The 25,065-nt window shown below is 25.7% G+C and overlaps 3 protein-coding genes across 12 annotated transcripts; 1 reads left to right on the top strand and 2 right to left on the bottom strand.

Annotated features, from left to right (window-relative positions):
* Window positions 1-1,444: 1,444 nt before the first annotated feature.
* LOC127067607 (katanin-interacting protein-like) lies at window positions 1,445-6,589 on the bottom strand. Of its 5 annotated transcripts, XM_051002776.1 has the most exons (18): window positions 6,464-6,589; window positions 6,221-6,358; window positions 5,672-6,141; window positions 5,278-5,541; window positions 5,089-5,100; window positions 4,869-5,017; window positions 4,573-4,767; window positions 4,370-4,507; window positions 4,145-4,285; window positions 3,929-4,073; window positions 3,797-3,865; window positions 3,600-3,715; window positions 3,327-3,516; window positions 3,079-3,240; window positions 2,751-2,890; window positions 2,558-2,659; window positions 2,325-2,440; window positions 1,446-2,201 (listed from the first exon to the last, which is right to left on the bottom strand). In XM_051002776.1, exons 1-18 carry the CDS (start codon window positions 6,556-6,558, stop codon window positions 2,078-2,080), a joined length of 2,766 nt encoding a protein of 921 aa, XP_050858733.1. In that variant the 5' UTR covers window positions 6,559-6,589; the 3' UTR covers window positions 1,446-2,077. The 5 variants fall into 5 exon arrangements, with proteins under 5 accessions (XP_050858723.1, XP_050858733.1, XP_050858745.1 ...); XM_051002766.1 differs by having other exon boundaries at window positions 1,445-2,201; window positions 3,079-3,219; window positions 3,600-3,865; XM_051002747.1 differs by having other exon boundaries at window positions 1,447-2,201; window positions 3,600-3,865.
* A 493-nt stretch (window positions 6,590-7,082) lies between these two features.
* On the bottom strand, window positions 7,083-11,280 carry LOC127067631 (monocyte to macrophage differentiation factor 2). Of its 3 annotated transcripts, none has more exons than XM_051002833.1 (5): window positions 10,659-11,280; window positions 9,618-9,781; window positions 9,009-9,254; window positions 8,665-8,917; window positions 7,083-8,515 (listed from the first exon to the last, which is right to left on the bottom strand). In XM_051002833.1, the coding sequence occupies exons 3-5, from the start codon at window positions 9,242-9,244 to the stop codon at window positions 8,264-8,266; spliced, it is 741 nt and encodes a 246-aa protein (XP_050858790.1). In that variant the 5' UTR covers window positions 9,245-9,254; window positions 9,618-9,781; window positions 10,659-11,280; the 3' UTR covers window positions 7,083-8,263. The 3 variants fall into 3 exon arrangements, with proteins under 3 accessions (XP_050858790.1, XP_050858781.1, XP_050858774.1); XM_051002824.1 differs by having other exon boundaries at window positions 9,618-9,736; XM_051002817.1 differs by lacking the exon at window positions 9,618-9,781 and having other exon boundaries at window positions 10,659-11,276.
* A 2,972-nt stretch (window positions 11,281-14,252) lies between these two features.
* LOC127070653 (WD repeat domain phosphoinositide-interacting protein 2) lies at window positions 14,253-23,584 on the top strand. 4 transcript variants are annotated; one of them, XM_051008909.1, is made up of 11 exons: window positions 14,253-14,786; window positions 15,417-15,499; window positions 15,644-15,810; window positions 16,038-16,232; window positions 16,316-16,432; window positions 16,527-16,681; window positions 16,774-16,950; window positions 17,010-17,117; window positions 17,190-17,302; window positions 18,618-18,680; window positions 21,548-23,584. In XM_051008909.1, the coding sequence occupies exons 1-11, from the start codon at window positions 14,650-14,652 to the stop codon at window positions 21,661-21,663; spliced, it is 1,431 nt and encodes a 476-aa protein (XP_050864866.1). In that variant the 5' UTR covers window positions 14,253-14,649; the 3' UTR covers window positions 21,664-23,584. The 4 variants fall into 4 exon arrangements, with proteins under 4 accessions (XP_050864866.1, XP_050864876.1, XP_050864894.1 ...); XM_051008919.1 differs by having other exon boundaries at window positions 14,261-14,786; window positions 18,618-18,674; XM_051008937.1 differs by lacking the exon at window positions 21,548-23,584 and having other exon boundaries at window positions 14,270-14,786; window positions 18,514-18,661.
* The last annotated feature ends 1,481 nt before the right edge of the window (window positions 23,585-25,065 follow it).

The following is a 25,065-nucleotide window of genomic DNA, read 5'->3' as shown; positions in this document are numbered from 1 at the left end:
AGTAACGTAAAATCATAGTTTAAACACATTGTCCAACTAAGCACAAGCCTCAAAGAAAATTAAATTCCCTAGAAAAGCTGGTCACATGTGAGATTTCATGCCGTTTCGACCTTACCCTGCTGAGTGCAGTTCAATAACATGGGACTGGATATCACCTAACAGGATATCAAACGGGGTATACAAGCCAATTAAATGGCACCTATTTTTATTTTAACTAGTGGCTTCACTGCAACTTATCTTCGATTTCGTGATGTCTCAAGTTGCAAGAACGGCTGGCAGCGAAACTTATCATTAAAATACACCTCTAGGTTGGTGGAATTGATAGAAACTGGATTGCATGGCTCGATTCTCTTATTCTTCGGCTTCTGTTAGCTCGATCTTTAAAACGTGTGGTAATTGGTAGGGAATTATCCGTAGAAGTTTATCGACTGAGTCGCGAAAAATGATATTCTTGATCGCGTTAAGTAATTTATAAGCGAAAGAATTAAATCTTGATTTAAGATTCGTTTGGTATAATAATCGTTTCCATTAGATACAACCAGGATTAATAATTTAGACTGGTTTAACATTTAATTTATTCAAAAGTTAGAATAATAAATTTGATACAAAAATGTTTGACGATAATAATCAAAAAAATAATTTAAAAACATTAATCGGAGAAAGTAACTGAAGATAATAATTGAAGATAATAATTAGGAAAATAGTCAAGAAAATAATCATTAATAATCGAAAGATCGGAAAAATGTTCTAAGAAAATAACCGTTAATAATCGAAAAAATAACTAAGAAACAATCGGTAATGATTCATGATAATAATCTGGTAATAATCGAAGAGAACAACAAGCAATGATCCAACAAATAATAATTGAACAGTGGATTAGTATTAATCGAATAATTATCCAAGAAATATAATCTGAAAAAAATCTAAGAAAATATCCGAAAAAATAATGAAGAAGTAATGGAAGATAATAATCAACAAGACGGCCTGTGTAGCCGCTTATATAGAGAGTTGACTCATCAGCGAAGAATGACTTACCACTGCATTGTCATTGGTGCGTCGTGGTTCTACCTCTGGCTTGTGACGGAGATGTCCAATAGGATCTCATTCGATGCAACGCTGGTTGGTATCGGCTGTAAACACTTGGAGTATGCGTGCTGGTGGTGGGGATCAGGCTCCGTGGACTGATCTCGTTCCCTGTCCTTCGTATGCTTAGATTTAACCTTTTTATGTTGTTTTTTACGTGTAATTGTGCTTACGATGTTAACGTGTTAAAATAATATCAGTATTGGCATATATGTATTTTATAATATAAGCGTAGATGTTACAGGATATTATAAATTATTGAAACGATTAGTAATATATATATATTTTTTTTATGTATAGTAAATAATTAATGAATAAAGTTATATGAGTAAATAAGTATGATTCCATATAAAATAAATTCCTGTTCCAACTCAAACTTAATTCAGTATATAAAACAAGATGTCGCCTATTCATAACAATGTTGAAAAAGAGTTAGAGTCGCGATTCATGGTCTCATTTTGAAAGTTTGAGTTGGCATATAACGTAACAATATTGCTTGGACAAATTTCTGCGCATGATTACAAATAACTAATCATTTATTATCTTTTCAGAAAAATGTTATCTAAATCAATAGTAATTACTTAATAAACGCAATAAATGTAACAAAACGTAAATAAAACAAATATTAAAAGTATTTTTGAAAAAGAATCTTAAAGATATACGATTTAATTTTTCTTTATTAAATATGATAGTTTTATAAAAAAAAATGATAACATAGTATATATTTTTATAACAAAAAGACATTAAAAAATGTTTTTTTTTTAATTTGTATTCAAGTATAAAAAGACATCTCGATAAACCTCGAATTAAACCAAATTATAAAAGATAAAAGAACATTTTAAAGAACTTTGAAATTACTGTAGGTTCATGATATTAACCCTTGATTTGTATTATGTTAGATCACTTCATTATATATATTATAAAGTATAAAACAAAATATAATTTCAATTGGCATGAGTAAATTCAATTATAAATTATATATTATATTAATTTCTTAAAACTTAGTTTTTTTAGTTGTTTGTATTAAAGATGTATAAGGTCTAAGATTTGGATCTGGCAAAGAATTTATACCAGAAGTAGCTCTTCGTAAACACGCAATATATCTTTCTTGTTCCGAGCTAAAAAAACAGAAATAATGACGATAAGATAATAGTTATGGTAGTTGTTCTTTTATAAAATATGTTTAGATATAATATTATTTGATTTTATATTAATTATATGCTGTTTAAAACAATATTTACCTAGTTAAAGATGACTCAATATTGTTTGTATTATCACTATTAAAAAATTGTATTATTTCATGTGTATTATTTTTACTCAGCATTCCATTATAAACTAGTATATCATCCACCAATATCTGAGGAAGATAAATAAATCTATCATTTTTGATAGAAATGTTTTATAACATGATACTTCGTATTTTGTATAAATTCAATTTAACTATAATCTTTCTTATATCTTAATGTTTACTTACTGCAAATTCTTTTATTCTTCTTGACTTAGTTTTTCCATAATTCCATAATTTTATGGCACTTACAGTTGTAGGATAAGAAAATATGACATAAATACGATTTGTCTAGATGATAAATTAATATATAATAAGATTAATATATTTATTAACAATTTTTAGATTGAAATATAAATAATATATAATAAATACTACTTACTTCTCCAGGCAAAATTGGTGAAAGCCATGAATGTTGACCATCATCGGTATCATTCACACCATCTATCAATTTATCTGGTGTTCTTACATCATTATCAATTCCTTCTAGTATATTTACACTTTCTGGATACGCTCCTATATCTGAATAATATGTATCAACATTATCAAATAAAACGATGAAAAATATGAATTTAATATATATATATATATATATATATATATATATATATATATATATATATATAATATATATTATATATATTATATATATATATTAAATTTATGTATATATATATGTATGTATGTATATATTTCTTAGATATACTCACTATCTCTGTTTAATTTGATTTGATGACCATTAATATCAATAAATTCAATGCCATTAAGACCCACATAATAAGAATCACCCCAACTTGAAAATATCATTATTTGATATACAAAACCTTGTGGCATTAAGGGTACTTCATAATCTTTATTAAATGGAATAGTTTCTATAATATACCAGTTAATAAGACAATTATTTTAATAGATATTATATATGTATAAAAATGTTTAGTTATGCAAAATTTTATATTACCCTCTTGGGACAAAGTTAAAGTTGTATTAAACTCTTTTGATAATGTTAATTCGTTGTCCAAATGACAAATAAAACTTATTTCTTGTACAAAATTATAATGACAATTTCCTGGAGCTCTTCTCAATAAAAAGCTATCGCAATCTTCTTCAAATATAGATTTTCCATCCAATTTTATAAATAAATGTTTTACCTACATTTAATAGTTGTTATATGCCAAATGCTTGTAGTCATTAATGTGTTAATTACTTTATCTCATTATATAAAAAAGCTTACACCACAATATGACAACTCCAGAGAAGCATTATAATTCCAGAATCTCATGCCAGTAATATATACCTCCTTGTCAAATGTAATTGTTATAATAATTTCTTCATTTTCATTTATATAATCTATTAACCACATATGATCTTTATCAGTTGTTATATTGTATCCATCAATCAATCTTAAAAGATTTATATTATCTAAGTTACATTTTAAGTTAGCATGAGTTGTTGACAAAATTAAATTTTGGTCTCCAATGAATTCTATCCCATTAAGACCTACACATGATTAAATATTGTCAATATGATTATTATTTATTAATTACAATATGAATTATTCACCTACTATTCCAGCAGTACCCCAATTTGAAAGAATAATCAATTGAATTTCTTTACAAGCAAGGGATAATGTATTATGTTCACTACCACTAGATACATTTGAACGATTTCCAACTGAACAATCACTTTTACGCCTTCCAAATGTTATCTATAATAAAATAGAATATACAACATATTCATAATCCATATATAATAACACAATAATCCAATATTATTTACATTGGAATTAGTCGTTACTGTTGCTGGTCTCTCTTTTTCCTTTTGTGCATAATTAAGCATATTTTTATTAGTAATTGTAAACATTTCATCATTTGTTGATATCATTTCTAAGATATTTTCATCAGTGGTAAATAAAATTGTCTGTAAACACAGATATGATATTTTATAAGAATAATTTCTAATATATCTATAGATATATGTGTAATATATATTGAAATATATTACATCTCCAAAAGAATTAAGAGTGCCTTGTAAGTCACCAGATGCTCTAGCAATTTCTCCATAAAAAATAAGTGTATCGTCCAATGTAATAGTGATATCTTTAACACCTCTATATGAGTGTATTCTAGATTTATTATAATTCTAAAAATAATAAACATAGTAACGAAAATTTCATAAAATTAATTATATTATTTAACAAAACTTACCCATATTCTAATCATAGCAATTGTTACAATATCCTGAAAAATCATATGAATGTAATGATGATTTCCTTCTGTAAATGGGATAAGCCATAAATTAGCATCATCTCTTGTTCTATTTACTCCATTAATAAGATTATTAATAATACGAAGATCATTATGTTCTGATAATTGATTTATATTTGATGGATTTTCTGATATCTATAGAAAATTGTGTATAAAAATGATGTTAAATATAAATAGTAACTCATAGTAATATATGTATATTTATGAAATCTTTGTATTAATGACAAATTGTTTACCTTATTTACAGATACAAGTTGACCTGTATCTGAAAATATCTCAATTCCGTTAAGACCTGCATAATGTTTATCTCCCCAAGTACTGAGTATATCAATGATTAATATTTTACCACAAGGAAGTTCTGGTACAATAAAATTTCTGCAACTATCTATGACAGAACAAAATAATACCATATTGTAGTCCACATTATTTATAATTAATATAAATTTATACACTGACCTGATCTATAATCTTGACAATAAACAAGTTAAAAGATCACTAAGAGTTTCATGAAGTTCAAACTGCGAGTTATGTACCATGATGAAAAACATAAAAATCAAACTATAGGACTTTTTCATATCTGAGTTTATTTAAGATGTCAATAGTGGCCACTATTACATACAAATTAATTTTTTCACAATTACCTACCTTGAATTGGATGTTTTTCATTTTGTTGAATACTAGATTTATAATTATGCAAACTTTTATCTGCAAATTTTTCTTTTGAACTATTACTATTATTCTGGCCAATTTCTATTGAAGAAACAAATTTATTATGATTCTTTCTTGTTAGTTCACTATTGTTTGCATCAGTATGATATATTGTATTTGATACTGTTCTTATTCCATCTGTAATAGTTTCTTCTTTTGGTGCTAAACCAGATAAATAATCTAATCTTCTCTTTATGATTCCTATTAAAATTAAAAAAAAATTAATTATTTCATGATAATTACATAATAATTACAAGTAATGATTCTACATATATGCAGACATGCTATCAAAATATTTAATTTTAATATTTAAAATATCACAGAAACATACCACGTGGCAAATTATTTTTAGGATCTTGTTTCCTTACGTTAATTTTATGTTTAGAATAAGTTTCATATTTTTGTTGTGTTAACAGTTCATTGTCCATTTTATATCCTTTATTTAATATATCTGACTGAAAATAGTCTTGATTTCGTTTCTCAAAATCATCAAGAGTTCGTAGTTTACAATTATAATTCTCATTGTTTTTAAATCTCATAGATTTTGTATTATTATAGACTTTCTCTAGTCTTTTTTTCTCCATATATTCATCAAGTGCACTAAAATCTTTTTTAATAGAAGTTTGATCATTTGAATCAACAATAGCAGAAAAAGCACGAGTTGAAGTATCCTTTATATTGATCTTTGCATGATTTGGAGTACTAGGGAGAGATTTACTAGTGCATGATTGTAATAAAATATCACCATCGATATCTTTTGTCTTGTTTAATGTAAAAAATGGTTTGCAAGACTGCCTATATCTTAATTGTTTATTAAAAGATTAAAAAATTATTTTTATACATACTAAAAATTATTATACTAAATTTAAATAAAACTTACAAATTATCAATATCTTTCTTTAAAACAGATGTATCATCTTCTAAAGAAGTTTGTTCAAATCTATGTTCTTTATGCATTAAATGTTTTTCTATTTGTAATGTTTTATAATCATCAATTACATTTAATCTTTTTACATTCCTATTAAATTAAATAGTTTCAATAAAATATTTATGTATGATATGTTAAAAATATATGCTTTGTTTTACAACATTAAATAAAATATAAACTTTATCAAATACATACTCAGTCATTTCTACCAACCATGATGGTAGCTTTTTTAATATGTTAGTAGATAAAAGTGTATTGTTTCCTGTAATATTACTTTCACTTTGATCCATTTTCCACAAAATTTATTACCTCGTATTAAAATAAATCGTTTATTTAAAAATTGATATTAAAATTTCAATTGATCCAGTTCATAATTTTTCACTGTATTTTTAATTCCACGAAATAGATCATATACATTATTTTATACACATAATGCCAAAAAAGCAAAACAAACAACGTTATAAATGTTATATCATATTAAACAGTAGTATAGATAATTGTATATATAATTTGTATCACTCTACATTATATTGTATGTATCGTATTAGTTTTGATTATTAATGGAATAATATATAGATTAGCTAGCTCTAGCTAAAAAGATTCTCATCTGTTATAGCCCTTGTTATCAATTTGTTTGGTATTGTTACTATAGTTACCATGAAGTATCATTGACCTCAAACGATAGATGGCTCTTACATTAGTATTTACACATGTCTATTTGTTAATGTACTATTAATTATTTTTTATTATTATTTTTGTGAATAAATAAATGCTAGTTTATTCAAATTTTATATAATAAAACACATTATTTGTATTTTACAATATTTTTATTTCACATAATTACCATTTTATCAATATAAAATCATATTAATAACAACAATATTATACATTTTACATATTCATACTTACATACTTGGTACACTGCAAATTATATGCAGTTAAAGCATGTAGTAAATGATTTAATATTCAATTAGTAATTGTTTTGTACTCTTTTTCTTTTAATAATATAGTATTATCACCACATGTTTAGACACTTGTTTTTTTTTTCATTGTTTTACAATGTTAATGTACGTATTATGTACATAAATATGTATAAATATGTATATTTTGTTAATTATACAAACAAAATTTGTATTAAAATATGGTAATTATGATAACATTCAATTAACTTATATGATAAAGAATTTATATAATAAACAAAATTTTAATAGGCTATATATAATCTTATATTCGTATATATAATTTTACAATAATGCTCTGTAGCATTATAGTTATTTATTGAACAAATTTAGTATTAAAAAAATGACAAGATTAATTTTGGCACATTAGATAATAAAAAAGGAACCATAATTAAGAAAAACTGTATTGTTATTAATAGTTGTCACTATTTGTCAGCTGTTATATAAACATGCAATATTATCGATTCTATTTTCAAAATAATGCATTAAGAAACATATCTTTTTATGCCATATAAACTTGATATTATTATAAACAAATTTTTTTCTATATAATTGTATATATATATATATATATATATATATATATATATATATATATTAAATAATATTAACCATAAATATATGAAAATTACAATTACCATATTGTAAACTACACAAAACAATTGTCACCAAATAAATTAGAAGTACATTTTCAATATTCTGTAGATTATAAATTATATAAATCATACTTATTTTTCATCATTCATATTTCCAATACTCTGTCACTATAACTTTACTCTAGTGTTATATTTACATTCTGTATATTTTTATTTTGCATATTTTTGTAATGGATGTAATAATTTATGATAAAAATCCTTTATAATGATAAAAAGATTGGAAATCTATATAGTCTACTTATTTATAACAAATTTTTCTATAAAAACTTTGTTTATATGGAAGATTAAAACCAAATACAGTCTTTACTGAATTTTCATTGAAAATTTCAATTTCTTTTTTGCAAAACTGTAGATATATGGCAAAAATATTATATGTGAATCTAAATTTCTAAATGAGATTGTACTATATGGGGTAATGATGGCACACTTGGTAGATCAATTGTGACTGTTGAACTTATTGCAGGAAATACATGATTTAAAATTGCATAATAATGAAATCCAGCAGCAGCAGCTACAAAAAGATGCCAAATTGCATGTGCACAAGGTATTCTACCATCTGATTTAAAGAATATTAAACCCAAAATATAAATAAACCCTCCTGTTTTTAATTCAGCAATGTTGTAATAATCATTCTGCAATAATTAAACAATTTTATAATTAAATGAAAATATTCAGATAAAGAGATATATTAAACAATCAGTATTTCATCGTTTCATATTATGTATTATAAAAAAATTCTACTATATGTAATATTAATTATTATATTTCAATTCTAACTTACGACATTAATGATTGCTACACTTGGACCAATACCTATGACCAAATACATAATGGTTTCGAGCATTTTATAGCGCTCGTGGAAAATTTGTTGATAAAGAATTCCCAACATTGCCATAATCCAAACAGCATATCTCATTGTAAAAAGTAGTTTATCACCTGGGAAATGATCTACATTTAACCATGGAAAATAACTAGCAGCTATAAAGATATAAATCATTGCACGGTCACAGCGATGCAATGCATCTTTTAATTGTCTGAAATATAAACCACAAGAAGATATAATTATATGATAATCTTCTATAATTGGAAAAAGACACTAATATAAAAAGTATAATTTATTATTACCTGTTATGATTACAGTAATGGACACTGTGGAAAAATGTGGATACCACAAAAACAAGAATCAATGAAGTACCATAAACGCATGCAGAAACAAACTGTGTCCATGTTATAGAACGTCGAAAAAGTTCTAAACTGCCAATTATAGAAGGGACAATCCAAATTCCATGAGTGGCCACATTAGCCACATGTTCTATGGAAGTAGGATTATATGCCTGATTTGTACATGCTCGTGAATTCATCCATTTTATCCTATAATAAATTAAATTTCATCTTTATACGTTATATAGTTACATAACTAAAAGTACGGCTTGGAGATTATTGTGTAATGAAACAGATCAATGTTCTTACATAAGACAAAAGAAGATCATTGAACGTTACATCATAAGACTTTTAAAGTTATATTTAAAAAATATAACAAAGTTACTTGTTCAAATCATATTTTATGTTATTTTATTCCTATTAACAAAGTAATTATGGTATAACTTGAAAAATCATACAACCAAGTGTGTGTGTGTATGTGATATGTGTTCATTTCCGAATTATTAGAAGAATTTATTACAAACATTCATAACCTGTGGTCATATATCATTCATAAAAAAATATAGTACATACTTATTATCTATGTCTTAAAGGAAAATATCTCCATACTCCCCAACATGCTGATGAGCCTTTATTGTTGTATGTTTAAATACTTTAGATTTCTGTTTCTGCGGTATTGATGTTCTATCTATCTATAAGCAATGTATTTGCACTCCATTCAGTTACTTCAAATTACCCTACACATGCATATGTTAATATTACTAGATAAGAAACAGAAAAATAAGCAAATAAGAATAAGAAAAATGAAAAGTATTTATTTATAAAATAAAAATAATGCATTGTGAAGTACTTACGTTAGTAGTTTGGATAACTTTTAAGTTAATTATTAGTAAAAGATAGCTAATATGAAATTATATTCTCATATGATGCATAACATGCTATATTTAAAAGCTAATATAAAATAATATGTAAAATTATCTTATTTATAGTATCATATAGATATAATATTTATATATTATTCAATGATTTAGATATTACTTTTCTAATAGTTATTGAAATATATTAAAGAAAAATATTAATTTATTACTAATATCAATCAATAGTGATTTCTTAAAATACATATAAATTTAATACGATAATATTAGATAAAATTTTTATGCATTATAAAAGGACGAGTACTATTTATTTATTATTAAGCAATTAGTAATACATAAAACAAGGAATAATCAAAACTATTTACCATTTATTACTTATTACTGTTTGTTTATTTATAAATATCTATATTTTACATTTTCTATATAGTAATACAATTTTTCCAATATAAATTACAATATTTTATAAATACAGATATAAATTTTTAGTTATGATTGTAACTATTTTAATTTCTCAAAAGAATAAAACTTGCTAAAAAATCTTTAATTTACTAATAAAAATACCACCACCACTGAAGAAAAGAAAATAAAGAACGATAGAGGCAGATAGAAGTAAAAGAAAGAGAAGAAAAAAAAGAAAAGAAAGAAATAGAAAAAGAGAAAGAAAGAGAAAGCAAAATAATTACCATACACAATCAAGAATTCTAAGAAATCAAACCCCTATTTAATAACTACATCTTACTCTTTTATACGATGTAATCGGAGAAGATTTTTTATAGGTTCTGTGACAAGCTGATGGAGGTAGGATTCATCCATGATGTTGCACTTTACTCGACACGTTAACTCGTTTAAATGTCGGTATGAAGAATATTAATAAAGTTACTGCCACTAAGTATATATTTTCTGTTTCATATTGCCTTTTATTTTACATTATTTGTATAATATATTTTAAAAATGATATAGTGATTTATAAGTTAAATCTACCAACAAAAATAAGCTGCAGCACGCTCAGCTGTCGCCGAGCTACTAACATAATCAATTGCTGTCCAGCTGTTATACTGCTTGGTAAAAGGATGAAAGGGAGGAAGATAGTGGGAAAAAAGTAATGTGTGTAGAAAAACGTGCTAGACACATATGTGTTGCTTTTCGAAACAATCTCAGGTTAACACAACCGCAAAGAACTGAAGCCCGATACCTATAAGTAGTATATAAATAATAATTTAATAGTCTTTTCGTTTCACAATCGTATATCTATAAAAATCACTCGTAAAAATAAACATTTGACAAATTAATATATGTATATCATTAGCGGATTTATGTATTTATAGGTATTTTCTTTTGAATAGCTTTTTTTTCGATGATACGTAACATTTAAAAAAAGTAATTAGTATGTATGTACACATATATGAACTTATAAATATACATACTTTCGTTAAGCATTATTTGCATGATCCATGAAGATACATGCCTTCAATGAATATAAGAATCATTTGAATAACTTTAAATGAGCATTTTACGCGCGAAATATGAACAAAGATTTTGAAAGACGTGAATATTCAATATATATAAGCAGTTATGTAATTGTTCGAGCGAACCACTCAATTTTTATTTCATAGTAGGTAGATTAATAAGGAGTTGAAATATAAGTATAATGTAAAATAATATAATAAATATAAAGATTGTAATACGTATAAAGATTGTTATATATTAAGAATAATGCTCCAATATCATTCATACTCGTATATATCGTACTGCTTTTTAACAATTCATTCTACTCCGATAAAGTTATCAGCTTAGATATGACCAATTGACGTTCACAATATAATTAATCCTACTCGATCACGTGCCCTATTCTGAATGAGGACTTCCTCACGAAACGCGAACGTATAGCGTATAAATTCTATAGAATAGAAATATGCAAGAGGAGACTAAAGATATTTATTATTTGATTAATGGTTACATTTATAATAAAATAGTTTTTACGATTAAATAATATGATATTAAGTTATAACGAATTAAATCATCTAGTTTTTTATTTAGCAATGCTATTGTTAAATAATGACCTTGAAAAAATATATGAACATTATTGCATACAAAGCAAAACATAATTATTGCATATTTCAAATATGCTTCATTTACGCACATTTATAACATACATAAAAATGCGTTAATAATATTTGAGAATGTATAATAATGTACATACTATGTTTTAAACGTAATATTATGCAATACATCATGTTGAAGCAGTTTATAAATGTTTAAAATGTATAAAATAATTAAACAAAATAATATCTCGATCAATATTATTGAGTAAATTGAAACCGCAGTGGATTGGTGGCGTATTTTCACTAGCGAGTAAAGATACGCCACGTTCAGGTTGTTCACCACCTGTGGTTTTATAATAGTTTACATCACATAGAATCTAGGCGTAATTCTTGATCAATTTTGATGAACAGTCTCATTTTAAATATGAAATTTTAAATGAATAATCCGGTTTTAAATTTTGAAAAAATCTTTTTTATACATAAACTATTCTTGAATAAAAAGCTTTTTTTAACAAGATCTTTTTCAGAAAATTAAAGTTTATTTCTAAAATTCGAAAAAGATGATTCCTCTTTTCTAAAGATTTAAATCTTTATCTTTATATATATAATTATTATAAAGATATATATATATATATATATATATATATATATATATATATATAAGATTTTGTTCATCAAAGTTGTTCAAAAATTATGCCTAGAATCATTGTTGACGCAAATGCTGTTTTCGAAATTTTTCGAATTTTTGAAGTTTTGTATAGTAATACGTCTAAAAATCTGCAATGAAAAAAATAAAGCTTCTATCTCCAATACTAATTTTCATGTAAATATTTGAGCAGTATGTTTTATTTCCGTAAATTAGCTGATTGCCACCTTGTTTGTGTACATAGATTGAACTTAGATTTTTTAATCCATTCTAAATACAAGAAAACGCGTTTGTAATACATGAAGAAACAATGGTGGCTCATTCGGTGATTTTGTCGCTTATTTTGTCAAAAATAATAATAAATTAATATTTATACTTAATATTTAAATGTATTTATTATTATTATATTATATATTATTATTGTAACGGTAATAATAGTAATAATAATAATGATACAAATTGGAAAAATCCTGTAGGAGAAATCACAAAAAATAATAGCTTTTGAAGTTCTATTTCGTAGATAGTGTCAAAATGATTTTACATGTTTTGATTGTTATTAAAATAAAATATAATATATAAATATATTCATTAATTACTATTTTTACCAAAATAATTAATAAAATCTTGTTTTTTATCGTAAATTTATTATTACGATTATATGTATTAATTATATTTGTTATTTTTTATGCATTTTTGTCACAAAATAAATGTGATTGTCACTATGCTTACAATGACCTATGTAAACAGATTACTGCGAGATGCATACTATTAAAGAAGGATGTAAATATGAGATAGAAAAATGTAAGTTCAGCCTATTAACTAAACTGTAACCTACACTAAGCTGATTGCAGGTCGCATGAAACGAGAATACACACAAGCTTATATGTCGATATGATAGGTGTATGATGGAAAACTGTTCTTCTATTGGACTTGTAGTTCATATTTTGTCCATACCTGTCGCTGAAGTCACATACGTTTCGAGCGAGAGGCGGTGAGCAGTTTTAATGCAACCGACATTAGACCTTGAAAATAGTTGGTTATGTTTGAAAGAAATTTTATATTTTACATATATCATTTTATCAGAAACTAAATCTATATATTATAGATTGACTTATGCTAATACAAAAATTGTGAAAATTACAATGTGATTTATTTTATAAGAAAGATTATAAAATTTCTGGTTTAAGATCAAATGAAGAGATTCTAAAGAATAAAAATATTTTAAAGAATTTGCATTACTTCAAACTGATATTCATTCATCGCTAATATTGAAGTTCCCTAGGATTTGTTGAGAATACGATCGCCAAAAATTCTCTACCAATTCACAATAGAAACAAGCCCACTTCGTAAGAATCAAATATGATCGGCATATACTTATATTTAAATGATTTATTATATATATATATGAAATCATACACATAATATCTTTCTATAGAATCATATATTGATGTATGTACTATTAAAAAATTTAGCTATACTTGAAATGTTATTATAATTTATAAAAACTTATTTTATTAAAAATGGATATCATAATTATAATACGAAGATAAAATATTATTTATTGTATGAAATTGAATAGCAAGTAATAAAAGTAACACTTGCAGTTGAAAAAATTTGATAGTGATTCATAGCCAGGCCTTCGACAGCTGATGATGAGTCGCGCGTATGTATTGCTATGGTAACACGGAACATACGGAACGTGGAATAGCGATTCGGTTGTTTCTTTATCTCATAGATTCAGCTGCGAGCGTCAGCTGTTCAATATGGAATAGGGGGTACAGTCACTTGTAGGAATCGTTCGAAGTCGAACTACTTGGTCGTTGGTCCCTATAATATAAACGTGCGCGTGCGTGTGTGTTTGTGTAAGAGAAAGAAGCAGTGAGTTGAGAGTGAGAGTGAAGGAAGGGAGGAAAGAGGAGAGGAGTGGGAAGGAGAGAAAGCGAGAAGAAGAGAGAGCGAAAGCGTGAGGGAGGCAGAAAAGCGAATCAAGGAGAGTAAGCAGACGGAGAGGAGCAATCGTACGAGCACCATACGTGCGATTTATGCAAAATCTCGCGCGCAACGTGGATGTATTGACGCAAGGATTAAAATACGGCATATCTGGCCTCATGAACCTCACAAATCAGACTGCCGATCCTCCAAGTGGTGTTTTCTTTGTTAATTTTAATCAGGACTGCACGTAAGTGTCATTACGTTCTTTAGAAACTCAAAGAAGTAAGATGAAAATGACGATATCCATTCTTTGTTTTCTAACCTTGCTCTCCTTTCTATAAAGGTGGGAGAATATTCAAGTGGGATACAGGCGGGGGAACAGCTAGTTTTTTTGCACATAAAACGTGCGATATGGTTTTTCCCTCCGCCGCGCGCATGGCGTCATCCCTCACGACGATCGAGGTTTTTCGTTCGCGCTTTTCCTATGCGTCTTCGTTCTCCGCGTTTTTGATAACTGCGTCACTCCATTCCTCCTTTCACTGATTAACTGCGTGTTAACGAGTCACCTTCGTGCTCTTATTTTACTACATTACTATACGTTATTAGAAAAAAAATAAACTTTTATGTACTTCATTTTGTTTTAAGACTTCTTTCTCCTCAACCCGTTGTTACAAAACAATCAGTCAAAGATCCAGGTTAATGTTTATTTATCTTTCATATATTAATGTTTCCTTATGATGAAACAAATTATTTATAATGCAATCTTTTAAATTGCAATTTTTTTTATAAATTTTTAAAGGAATATTATTCACTTATCCATGCTCTTATATTTATTTTCATTATATACTATAAATGTATAATCTTAATTTATTTACAGATCTTTAGCAGTAGGATCAAAGGCAGGGTATAAACTCTTTTCTCTCAGCTCCTTCGATCAACTCGAGAAAATATATGAAAATGGTAATAGTATATTATTAAATAATTTCTTTATTGCTATATAAATTTTAATTTTGTTATTAAATATCTTTTTTTTATATTTAGTGTAATATATTAAATTTATTACTGATTGTATTATAGTACTTTTATAACATATGTTGATTTCAGATACAGAGGATATTTGTATCGTTGAAAGATTATTCAGCAGCAGTCTTGTTGCAGTTGTTAGTTTATCATCTCCCCGTAAACTTAAAGTGTGTCACTTTAGAAAAGGAACAGAAATTTGCAATTACAGTTATTCTAATACCATTTTGGCTGTGAAACTTAATAGAGCGGTATGTTATAAAATTATAGTAACAAATACATACTCATACAACCGGACGAAAGGATAAATAAATTATATACAAATTACAAATTATATAAGACAAAATATGCGGAAATTATATAAATATATATATATATATATATATATATATATAGATAGATAATTAGTGTCAAGATATTTAATGTTCATATATATATATATCAGTACAATATTCTTATTATTTATTATTCTTTACAGAGATTGGTAGTATGTTTGGAAGAGTCATTATACATTCATAATATAAGAGACATGAAAGTATTACATACAATACGTGATACACCACCAAATCTTGCAGGACTCTGTACACTTTCAATAAACAGTGACAATTGTTATCTAGCCTACCCAGGTTCAAATACAATTGGAGAAGTTCAGATATTTGATGCTATTAATCTTGTAAGTACCTTTACATATGTATTTCAACCTTTTTCTAAAGGTATGTTGTGAAAAATCTGTAAAATTAATATTTATATTTACAGCAAGCTAAAACAATGATACCTGCACATGATAGTCCTCTTGCTGCTCTTGCATTCAGTCCCAATGGCACCAAAGTTGCTACTGCCTCTGAGAAAGGGACTGTAATTAGAGTTTTTCATGTATGTTTATTGTTAATTTTGATATATATGTATTACTATTTTTTATTATATATATATAAAACTGACTTAAAAAGGAACGGTTATGTTTTTGTAGGTAAATGACGGAACAAAATTATTTGAATTTCGTCGTGGAGTTAAAAGATGTGTGTCCATTAGCAGTCTGGCCTTTAGTATGGATTCTATGTTCCTTTGTTGCTCTAGTAATACCGAAACTGTACACATTTTCAAATTAGAAGAACCAAAAGAAGCGTGTGTATTCATTTATAATAAAGTGTAATACATATATGAAATATTTTCTATATATATATCAATATGTATTAACGCATAATTATTTTTTGTAGGCCTCGACAAGCTCAAGCAGAAGAATCACAAAGCTGGATGGGCTATTTAACAAAGGCTGTATCTGCATCAGCGAATTATTTGCCTTCGCAAGTAACAGATGTTTTTAATCAAGGACGTGCATTTGCTAGCGTTCATTTACCATTTTACGGTTTAAAAAATATTTGTGCCATTACTGTGTAAGTTAGAATAAGTAATATTTCTATACTTTCCGTTTTCTACATAAATTTTTTTTTAGGACACATAAGGTACCAAAGCTATTGGTAGCTAGTGCCGATGGTTATTTGTATGTATACAATTTGGATATAACAGAGGGAGGAAATTGTACACTTTTAAAACAACATAGGTTTGTAATAACGTTCAAACAAGTTAATATCATGGTGAAACATGTTTATAAAATAAAATTTCAATACTGTAGGTTAGATGGTAAACAAGATGAAGTAGATTGTGCTACTGTTTCTTCAACTGGTTCTGGCTCTGGAGAAGCACAAGCAACAGCTACAGCATCTGTACAAACAGTACAAAATTCAGGTATGATTTTTATACTTTCTGCATATTTTTATAATAAATATTTAGGTAATTTAATGTAATGGGAGCGAGTTGACGATAAAGATATATAAATTATAATAAAACTGATAATTAAAATGAAATTTGATAGATAAAAATGTTCATTCTATTGCAAAACTTTTTACTTATAATAACTACGAAACTAATATGATAATCATATATAAATATTTTTATATCAGTGATTTTAAGAATATCTTTTGAAGTTTAATAATAACGAATTAAGGTAAAAAGTTTTGCATGTACTTGAATATTAACAAATCAGATGTGTAATTACCTTCTCAATAAGGTATATTACACACGTTCGCGCATATGACGCACACAATACACACACATACACACACAGGTGTACCTGGTATCTAAAGCTATTAGTCTGTTTCTTTTGTAACATCAAAAATTTTTTAGTTTAGCAAGTCAATTGTATTAGTATAAATATTGCAAAATTAGTAGATGTAAACAGCAAAACCTTAATTAGTAAAGTAGTGTTCTTATTAAGTTGAACATTATATAAGCGTTCATTAAATTTGAGGAGTATAAAACTCTATTTGACCCTTTGCGGATTGCACAATGATTCCAGAGCCAAATGTACTGTGAAATATTAGTTGAAATCTTCCACAAAGGATTGTTAACTATTATATTTTTTTACATCCTTTTTTTAGTTGGATATTTAATTTGTATTTTTATAAGCCTGAAAAATGAGAACTTTATTATAGAATTTTATTATTTGATTTTTCTACATTATCTTTATCAATTTTATAAAATAAAACGTCTTAATATCAATATTTATAATTTACAGTAGTCTTGTACTTTATATTCTGAAAATAAAATTATATATTCTAAAATCTTAAACAAATGGTCAAATACAAATATAACAGTGGATAATATTAAAAAATCTTATAATTAAAAAAGATATGTTAGTATTCTTTTTTAATATTGATATTTACTTTATTGAAAAATCAATGCTTAGAACATAATTTATAATAGATATTATACTAAATACAAATATTTAAACAATATATATATAAACATTTATATTTATGGGTAAAAATAATTAAACAAAAAGCATATTATTTAATCAATTTATTTTGAAGGTAACGAAATTAAAAGAACAGATCATGCGTGTGTGCGCATAAAGGAAACCTTTTACTTGCTTTATATTTCCTTTTTCTCGCTTCTAGCCCCTCAGAATTAAATTACCAGGCAATTTCTTCAGGGGCTAAAGGGGAGCCCCAACAGTTGACCTTACTTGATGCAATTTTTTTCTTTTTATTATCCACCGAAGCCTGCATAAATAGCTACGCGGGTGCGTTACGTGGTCGTTCGCCAGACTCCATGTCAGGTACTGGTATGTCCTCTATACTGCCCCTTGTTTTTTTATTTGCTCATATTTTGCTCTATACATATCAATTCATTCACCTTCACGCAATCCTTCTATTCATTATTTCACTGTAAATGTTTGCATTTATACACACAGTGAAAAAAAAAAGCAATATAACAGTAATGCTCATATATTAGCTGGGTGTTAGGTTATTAATATTGTATATATTAGCGTCAAAATATATATTAAACAAAATATAGTGTTTGGGAAATTAAGTAGTTCTTTATAAAAAGCTTTCTATTTTATAAATATGCATGCGAACACTATAATTTACATCTATAAAAAAACAAAGTACTTCTTACTAGGTTTTAGTACAATAATATTTATATATATCACAGGTTTTATATCAATATATTGAAAATTATATTACAATTTTTAATAAGATGTAAATTTGTTGTGTAAACATACATGTTTGTAGTGCAGGGTATATTATCACTGGTATAAATAATAATGTAAGTGTAAATTTTTGATTGAAAGCTAAACTTTACTTTTTTAATTTTGCCAAATATTGCATAAAGTAGAAACAAATCTTACAATTGTTAAAAAATGAGAAAATTTTAGTCCTTTATATTGTAATATTATTTAATATCTGTTATAGTTATGATAATGTATTAACTCTTTCCCAACGTAATAGTTATAGACCAAGATATCTCGTTACTGAAATTATTATAGAAATATATGTTCCATCAATTATTGCCTGAAAACCGTAATTTTACAGATTGAAAATCTGAAGTTCATTTTTTGTTAATATTTCATAAACATAATAACAGTAAAAGTACTTTATTAGGATTGCTATAACATATAGTTGTAACAGAAAAAGGGCATACTGGCATTGTCCTGGCATACAACTGTAACAGAAAAGGATCTTGTTGGGATTATCCTGATATAAAATCATAACAGGAAAGAGCCTTGCTGAGATTATACTGGCATAATGGAGCATAATGGAAATGGGTCTTGCCGGAATTATGGTATAAGATTGTAATGAAAAAGGAATTGACAAGTATTATTCTGGTTTTATGACCATAACAGAAAAGGGCCATGCCAGGATTATTCCAGCATATGATTATAATCGTAAAGGACTTTGTCGGGATTATCCCACTTGAACTGGAAAGAGTTAATATTTCATTCCCCAAAAAGTTAGTACATGCACATCTGAAGGTACATACCAGGGCTATTTATATATAATATTTGGCGCATTAAAATTGATATTGTGTGTAAACCACCCTCTAAAAAAATCAATAAAAATACAAATCAATATTTATATCCTAATTTTTTAAACAATGTAGCAATGATTAATTTTCATTTATTAGTTGTGATACTTTAGCTGATCTTAACAACATATTTGATCATTTATAAATATATTTTTGGAACAAAATAATTTCAAATTAAAATTATATATAATTCTAAATATATTTCTCTGTATAATTACTATTTTATGAATTAATTTCAAAACAAAACGTACTTAAATAAACCTGTATTATTTTACATTTAGACATCAATAGGAATCCTTGTAGTAAAGCATTTATTTATTTCTGTGCCTATTTTATTAATTATCATGAATTCAAGAAATTATAGATTTTTAAGGTCTATATTTTTTAAGTCACTAACAATCTCTAGTGAACACATTTCACGAATAATGTGTTGTGTACAGTGATCATAGAAATTATTTATTTGCATCTAGATACAATATTTACTAAATATTCAAAATAAAGTGTTAAAAATTTTTATTTCAGAAACATGGCATTTTTGAGAAAAATTATTTAGACAAAAGTTATCTTACATTAAAGAGAAAATATTATAACATTTATTGTTTTTTATTTGATGGAAAATTTCAATTTTTGAAGCTCAATTTTGTTAGTTTAAATAGGAATTTTTTTATAACAGTAACATATTCTATGTAAAGAAACAAGTAGATTTTATTGAAAATATTTTTGTATCTATCTTCAATTTCCTGATATATTTAACAAAATATCTTGCACTTTTTGAGGAAAAATGTTTAAATTTCTCAAGCAATAATTATAATCCAATCATTTGTAAATTTCTTTATTATTTATTTACGAGTTCTAATCTTTACGCTCACACTACACTAACATGCACGCACATGCATGCACGCACATTCGCATGAGAAAAAGTAGAAAATAATAAACACGCTAATTAAACACTTTGTCTTTCCTATAAAATAACACACAAATAGTTCTAAGAATTAAATATATTAGCACTAAATAAACATTTTTTATCTCTTGTACTTTTTCTCAAAACCTGTAATTATCAATATTTTTTAAATTCTAAAAGTGTAAAGATATTTTATTAAATTGAATTTTAAAATGTATAAAAAAATATTTATGATAAAAGTCACTTTTTTTACATAATATATATTGCCATTATAAAAAATATATATTCCTATTCAAAAAACAAAATTTATTTTGAAATGACCTTAAAACCTTCCATTGAATAAAGAACAATAAATGTATTGCCTTTTTGAAATTCGATAATTCTTATCTGAACAATTTTTTTGTAGAATGCCATTTTCGAGATAAAAATTTATATCGTTCTATTTTGAACATGTAATGTAAATATATACTTATATACGTATGTAAATAATAATCGTTGTATTCTACGTAAATGCTTCGTGACTATGATTTTTAAAACACTAGTAGTATGCAAATGGGGTTTACTATATGATATAAAAGTGAAATCATCTACAAACGTGTCTAGATGCAATAATATATCATGTACCATTGAATTTTACTTGTTCAAAATACACATCTTTATCGTTACATCCGCTTGATACAGACTAATAAAGAACTGTAATTTATGTATACATGGGTTTGTAGAATCAGAGAAATATTATGAGATGATAGCAGCAGCCGAAAGTCCACCAAAAAGTAGAGGACCATTCCGACTGGATGATGATACAGAATTTCCTCCTGTTACACAAAGGACAGATTGAAGAAAATAATTAAGGCATATCATAGGAATTATGTCAAGATTTAGAATATATAGTGGTGATTGGAAAACGTGGAGAGCATATTAAAGTGCAGATTGTTCAGAATTTAAGAACATGTTTCACACTTCGGCTTCAGTAAGATCAACAATTAGGTGACATTACCAAGAATGTTGCACATTTAATATATAAGGGAATTGATAAAAGCAAATCTTTTTACATGATCAACTATTTGTTCTTAATAAACCAACATAATTTTTTCAGTAATATTACCGTACAACCGAATTAAAAATTTATGCGATATCTTTTCACTATATATTAGAAAGCATGTAAGTAGTTATAGAAGATATAGTAATTCAATTGAGGTTGTTAATTATACTATTTTGAAAAAAATATGTAAGTACTATCATCAGTATTTGGTAAGAATGTTTTCGTAAATTTACATGAAATAATATTTAGATGATAAACTATTTTTACCAAATATAAATGTTTGTGTTAAAATAAGGTATAAAAATAAGTGCAATTTATTTGCAAATATCAATCAGAAATTAAAATATATTAAATTATCATTAATAATTATCTAATAAGGGTCATTTTATAATTTACTAGAGCTAAGTTGATTTATTTTGGAGATAAAATTTATTTTTTTCATAGCTCTCTTGGGAATCGGTAATAAAGTTATGGGAATACTATTATATTTTACCAAAAACTAATTGTATTGGTCTTTAATTATGTGTTGTTTGTGTAACATTCTGCTGTGTTTATAAGTATATATACTTATATTAAATATTACTCATGTATTTTCTTGGATTGCTGCATTTTTAGTTTTAGTATTGTTGTTCGTGTCTGATGATCAATTATTGGAGCTTTTTTTTTTAATAGAAGAATAAAAAACACAAAAATTACACTTGAAAAGTTTCAAAAATATGTTATCCTTTGTAAATTTTTAAGTAATATGAAATTTTTCAAGAAAAATCATAACTTTCAATGAAAATGTGAAATAATTATAAATGATTCTTCATAAATATTTGATAAAAAGTTTAGACTTTCTATAGCATTTTTTTTAGAATTCCAGACAAATTTTATTTCTATGTACTTCTCTCCATATTAAAAAATTGACAGTTTATGTGTAAGAAATATTAATCTATATCAATTTTAATTTGTCATTTGTCAGCAAAAGACAAATTTGAAAACAATATATATATGATAATCAGATTTTTTGAAAATTAGAAATTCAGTTTGTTTATAATCTTACATTTTGTTTTTGCCAATCATTAATGTAACACTGTTCATCTCTTAATATGGAACAAAGATGTATATTATATTGTAAGTTTTATTTATGTAATAATCTTTGTATCATTTAAATTCTTTCATATTTTATTTTTCTTTAAGTATCTGCCCCTTGCTTTGGGCATTGCAATATGGTGACTATAAAATAAGTTCTTGATTTATTTATGTATAATTATGTAGAGACTGTAGATGATCTAGTTTTTGAAGTTATACTTACAAGAATTGTACTTTTATATTATGAATAACTTTTCTACTCATAATTGGTGCCAAGATATAATTTCTTTTTAATCAATACTTATATTGGTAAATATAACTTGTCTGTTTATATAATATTAGGACAGAGCACCATTGTATGTATTTTGTCATAACACTTTTTTGCGTATAAAATAATTTGAGAACTATGTAACTTCTAAATTATACTAGTAAGTTCTCTTTTGAATGAAAGGCACTTGGTGCAACAATTACCCATTAAATTATATTTCAATGATGTGTCTTTTTTGCTATTTTGTACTAACGAGTCTTGTTTAGAGAATAGTTATACTTTTATAAAAATAAATAAAGATGCTAATATCTGATGTACATATATTCATGTTAAAGCTTGAACGTTTAAAATATTACTTCTAATATTTCTTATTAATATATGTGATCTTAATTAATAACTTTACCTGGACAAATCTTTACCTTTTTTTATTAAAGTTTTGTTTTATCACCATTGCCGATAAATATTTTCTATTAATTAATATAATTGGTAATAGATTATATTTTACTCTTATGGAGTTTATTTATCTCATAATGTTTGTTAGTAAGATATTTAATTCTTTAATTTTGAAAATGTTATATTATAAAAAAATAAATAACAAATAATTTCTCTTTATAAAAATTATTTAATCTTTAAAAATATAACTCAATCAAAAAATACAAAGGGTAAATAATAACGCACAAAAAATAATATAATTGTATTATTATGTCATCTGTAAAACAAAAATATATATTATTTCAATATATACTTGTATTATATATGTATATTAATATGTCATGTTTTCCTGATATCATTAATATGAGCAAGAGTAATATAAATTTTATTAATTATATAATATTCTATGTGAAAGAATTAGTGAACAGCAATGATAAATACTAAGAAATAGTATAATATTTATACTTGTTTAAAAAGAAACAAAATGAATGATTTTATGTAATTATTAATGAAATCACTCAATTATTATTTGAATTGATTACTAACCTAATAAGTTGTGTAGACCGCAGATCACAGACACCTGTTAACATTTAGCGATCTATCGATGGAATGACTCCGTTACACCTTTTTCAACGTTACGATTTGCCGACAAAGTAGTGCCAATTGTGTTTATTTCGATATCACGATCCGTCGAGAGACTTTATCATCGTAATTTGGCAATGTCGACTTTCTCAATATAACAATGCATCTTTAATTATATGTATCTGTATGTTCAAACATAAGTAAAATGTTGCATAGCAATACTAAAGCAATTGTAAATAAAATTATTCTAGTAGAATTTGGAGTTAGATTGATAAATATGGACGCTATTTTTAAGTTAGAAAAAAATGCACAAAAATTAACTAGTAAAAGTTTGTCCAATGAAAAAAAATATATTTAAATAATATTTAAAAGTTTTGCAGTTGAGTTCATTATATTGAAATTATCAAACATATATTTTCAAAGAATCAACTACAGCCGTTTGATCTTTTTTAGTTAAAAAAAGATATTTTTTTTAGATTAGAAAAAGTTTAAAAGAAAATTATCGTTAAATCATTTGAGAAAGTAAAGAAAATATGCAGAAGTTAAAATTTGCTATGTTTATTAATAGAAAAAAACCGTGAAACTTTATGATAAAAAAAAATTCGGGTACCTTAATTCTAATTATTGTTTTTATATTAGTATTTAGACAATTAAAAAAATATGGAAAAACAAAGTGACACCACGTATTATGCTTTCGATACATTAGAACAAAAGAACGTAACGGCTCCACGTGACCTCAAATCTTAGTGTTAAAAGCGATGTACCGCGATTATACTATTGATTGAAATTATTAGCGTCACTTAATAATTTAAAGAGATTGAGTATAATAAACTCAAGGCAAC

Source organism: Vespula vulgaris, chromosome 1, assembly GCF_905475345.1.
Source record: "Vespula vulgaris chromosome 1, iyVesVulg1.1, whole genome shotgun sequence".
In the NCBI taxonomy this organism is placed as follows: Eukaryota; Metazoa; Arthropoda; class Insecta; order Hymenoptera; family Vespidae; genus Vespula; species Vespula vulgaris.
Note: the sequence above shows the minus strand (reverse complement) of the source record. Positions and strands in the feature narration are given on the sequence as shown.